This window comes from Cebus imitator, unplaced genomic scaffold, assembly GCF_001604975.1.
Source record: "Cebus imitator isolate Cc_AM_T3 unplaced genomic scaffold, Cebus_imitator-1.0 Scaffold24, whole genome shotgun sequence".
Classification (NCBI taxonomy): Eukaryota; Metazoa; Chordata; class Mammalia; order Primates; family Cebidae; genus Cebus; species Cebus imitator.
The window spans coordinates 14,671,033-14,675,409 of NW_016107339.1; the positions used below are offsets into that span (position 1 = coordinate 14,671,033).

At 45.9% G+C, this 4,377-nt stretch overlaps 1 protein-coding gene across 5 annotated transcripts in view; it reads right to left on the reverse strand.

The window, feature by feature from the left end:
- MSH5 (mutS homolog 5) overlaps nt 1-4,377 on the reverse strand; it is a 26,815-nt gene that overhangs the window by 5,576 nt on the left and 16,862 nt on the right. For all 5 annotated transcript variants that reach the window (XM_037736322.1, XM_037736319.1, XM_037736321.1 and 2 more), the window contains 2 exons: nt 3,658-3,796; nt 3,468-3,530 (listed from right to left, as the gene is read on the reverse strand). In XM_037736322.1, coding sequence (XP_037592250.1) covers nt 3,468-3,530; nt 3,658-3,796 — 202 coding nt within the window. The remainder of the gene's footprint in view (nt 1-3,467; nt 3,531-3,657; nt 3,797-4,377) is intronic.

Here is a 4,377-nt window from a genome sequence, read left to right on the forward strand (position 1 = left end):
TGTGTGTGTGTGTGTGTGTGTGTGTGTGTGTGTGTGTGTGTGTATTTATTTATTTTTTTAGATGGAGTTTTGCTCTTGTTGCCCAGGCTGGAGTGCAATGGCGTGACCTTGGCTCACTGCAACCTCTGCCTCCCGGGTTCCAGTGATTCTCCTACCTCAGCCTCCCAAGTAGCTGGGATTACAGGCATGTGCCACCACATCCAGCTAATTTTTTGTATTTTTTGTAGAGACAGGGGTTACTCCATGTTGGTCAGGCTGGTCTCAAACTCCTGACCTCAGGTGATCCGCCCGCCTTAGCCTCCCAAAGTGCTGGGATTACAGGCATGAGCCACCGTGCCTGGCCAGAACTAACTAAAATTACCAAGGAAGTTCAGAGAGTAAGACTAAAATGGAATAAGATGGTTTGAGATGTCTTTGCAGAGAAAAGGAAATAAGGTGAATCTTAAGGCTATTCAAAAGGCAGGCAGGCAGGCATTGTGTATGAGTGAGAGCATAGGCTAATAAACAGAGGTAGGAATAAGAATTTTTTTTTTTTTTGAGACAGAGTTTTGCACTCCCAGACTGGAGTGCAATGGTGCCATCTCACTACAACCTCTGCCTTTTGTGTTCAAGCTATTCTCCTGCCTCAGCCTCCTGAGTAGCTGGTACTATAGGCATGCGCCACCATGCCCAGCTAATATTTGTATTTTTAGTAGAGACGGGGTTTCACCATGTTGGCCAGGATGGTCTCAATCTCTTGACCTCGTGATCCACCCACCTCGGTCTCCCAAAGTGCTGGGATTACAGACGTGAGCCACAGCGCCTGGCAAAGGGCTAATATATACTGACTGTTTGCAACACGCCAGGCAATGTTCTAACAATTTACATATTTTAATTTCATTCACTCCTCAAAATGCTCCTATGAGGTAGGTACTAGCATTACTTCCATTTTACAGAGGAGCAATCTGAAGCCCAAAGAGATGATGTAATTTTCTCAGGGTCTCATGGTGAGTAAATAGAAGAGCTGGGATTTGAATTCAGGTGTCTGGCTTTTAACCACTGTACCATTCTGAGTAGGGACACAGTGGGTATTCTAAGCAGAGTAATTAATGCAAAGCCTGCTGTGGCTGAAGCAGAGCATAAATTTTAACAAGTGATAACGGGAGATACAAATAGTCGTATGTATCTGCTCATATTTTTAAAAATGGAAATTACTGGCCAGGCATGATAGCTCATGCCTGTAATCCCAGTACTTTGGGAGGCTGAGGCAGGCAGATCACTTAAGGTCAGGAGTTCGAGACCAGTCTGTCCAACATGGTGAAACCCTGTCCCTACTAAAAATATAAAAATTAGCCAGGTATAGTGGCATATGCCTGTCATCCCAGCTACTTGGAAGGCTGAAGCAAGAGAACCACTTGAACCCGAGAAGTGGAGGTTACAGTGAGCCGAGATCGTACCACTGCACTCCAGCCTGGGCAACAGAGACTCCATTTCAAAAAAAAAAAAAAAAAAATTACTTTATGTGTCAGGTATATATACTGCAGATAATGAAACCAGGTTTCTCACTGTCATAGAAAGAAGTTACAAATGAAGAATGGAAGAAACCTAAATTCTGTGGCATTTGACTGGAATCAGAGGTGTCACGATGAACTCATGGGTTATATAGATAGGTATAGGAATACAGATATGTATGCATGGGTATACATACACATATTTCCTAGTTCTGTCTGTGAAGAAGGCCTAAAAGAAGTGTCAGATACTTGATTTTTTTTGACAGAGTCTCACTCTATCGCCCCATCAGGAGTGCAGTGGCACTATCTCAGCTCACAGCAACCTCCGCCTCCCAGGTTGTCCTACTGTCTCAGTCTCCTGAGTAGCTGGGACTACAAGCATGCATTACCACAGCCGGCTAACTTTGGTGATTGCTATTATTATTTTGAGATGGAGTCTCGCTCTGTTGCCAAGCTGGAGTGCAGTGTCACAATCTTGGCTCACTGCGACCTCCACCTCCTGGGTTCAAGCGATTCTCCTGCCTCTGACTCCCAAATAGCTGGGACTACAAGTATGTACCACCACGTCCAGCTAATTTTCAGTATTTTTAGTAGAGATGGGGTTTCACCACATTAGCCAGGATGGTCTCGATCTCCTAACTTCGTGATCTGCATATCTTGGCCTCCAAAAGTGCTGGGATAACAGGCGTGAGCCACCACTCCCAGCAAAACTTTGTTATTTTTTGTAGAGATGGAGTTTCGCTATGTTATCGAAATAGGTTTCTAACTCCTGGGCTCAAGCAATCCTCCCACCTCAGCCTTCCAAAGTGCTGGGATTACAGGCATGAGCCACCACACCTGGCCCAGATCATGGTTCTAATGCCATTCTCCAAAAAGTAACAAGGCTCCTTGGATAAACTGATTCCAGGGCTGGTGCAAGGAAAATACAAGATGGGTCTGGAGTAAAAAACTAAAAAAGGAAATGCTCAAAATAAAAATAAAATAAAATAAAGGCTGGGCACAGTGGCTGACGCCCGTAATACCAGCACTTTGGGAGGCCGAGGCAGGCAGATTACAAGGTCAGGAGTTCGAGACCAGCCTGGCCAATATGGTGAAACCCTGTCTGTACTAAAAATACAAAAATTAGCCAGGCGTGGTGGCGGGCACTTGTAGTCCCAGCTACTCGGGAGGCTGAGGCAGGAGAATCAGTTGAACCCAGAAGGTGGAGGTTGCAGTAAGCAGAGATAACACTACTGTACTCCAACTCCAGCCTGGCGACAGAGCGAGTGAACCAGCCTGGGCGATATGGTGACCCTCATCTCTATAAAAGGTCAAGCGCCGTGGCTCACACCTGTAATCCCAGTACTTTGGGAAGCCCATGAGGGCAATCATGAGGTCAAGAGGTCAAGACCATCCTGGGCAACATGGTGAAACTCCCATCTCTACTAAAGATACAAAAATTAGCTGGGCGTGGTGGTGCACACCTGTAGTCCCAGCTACTCAGGAGGCTGAAGCAGGAGAATTGCTTGAACCCCGGAGGCGGAGGTTGTGATGAGCCAAGATCGCGCCACTGCCCTCCAGCCTGGGCGACTGAGTGAGACTTTGGTGGCTCAAGCCTGTAATCCCAGCACTATAGGAGGCCAAGGCAGGTGGATCACCTGAGAGTGGGGGTTCGAGACCAGCCTGACCAATATGGAGAAACTATCTCTACTAAAAACACAAAATTAGCCCAGTGAGGTGGCGCAGGCCTGTAATCTCAGCTACTTAGGAGGCTGAGGCAGGAGAATTGCTTGAACCTGGGAAACAGAGGTTGCAGTGGGCCAAGATCACACCAGTATACTCCAGTCTGGGTGACAAAGAAAGACTGTCTCAAAAAAAAAAAAAAAAAAAAAAAGAGATTAGAATAAAATTGGACAGCATGTCTAGGGTACAGACAATCTGAAACACAGGCTGAGGGGCTTTACCTGGACTTCTGGGATTCAAGAAGGAAGGCCTTACCTTGTAGAGTACCTGCCAATCGCTGACCTTGGTGTGGGACAACTTCATGCGTTTCAGAATCAGCTACAGTCAGACAAGGTTACAGCCACTGTTTTCCCTACCCTCACTCTAATGACCCTCAAGAAGCCCAACACCCAGTTTCAGCCTTCAACCTCCTTCCCCACCTCCCTGCCCTCTACGTTGGGCTCACAGGAACATTCTTGATGTGACCCAGGAGTCGATGCAGCATCTGAGCCATGTCCAGATTCTGGGGCAGCAGGAAAAACTGAATGACGTCCAGACGAGAATTGAGTTCCCCCAGGTCATGAGTTGGACGTGTGAACCACAGCCTGGAAGTGAAGGTTAGGGTGAGGGTACTAGAAATTACACCTGTTCTCATCATCTTGATCTAAATTTGCCAAAAAGTGTATTGCAGTCCCTGGGGATTGTGGCAATATGTATCCACAATGTGCTATGGGAATGTAGTGGCAAGTGCAGTGTCCTACCCATGCAGGTGTGTTTACATGTATCTACTGAAAATTACTAGATGTGACCATAATTGTGTCTACATATCACAGTTTCAGCAGATAAGACCGTGTGTCATTCCATGTGGATATGGAATGAAGCTTGTCAATATTTTAGGAAAGCAGTGTGTTGAGGTATTTGTGTGCCAACACTGCAGCTCGCTCTGCAGCTAAGAGACGGTGAGTCAGTATGAGTTTGTATGTCTGTATCTAGCTGTGAAAGTATCTCTGGGTAACAGCAACAGACATTCATATTTTCGTATTCTTCCTGTGAAAACATAACCTGTCCTATTAGGAATGATAAGCCTTTAATTCATAATAATGGTCAACTCTGCAGAGAAAAAAGGTTTGGGGAAGGATATTAAAGGGACTTCAACAATAATGTCTTTTTTTTTCTCTCTCTCTCT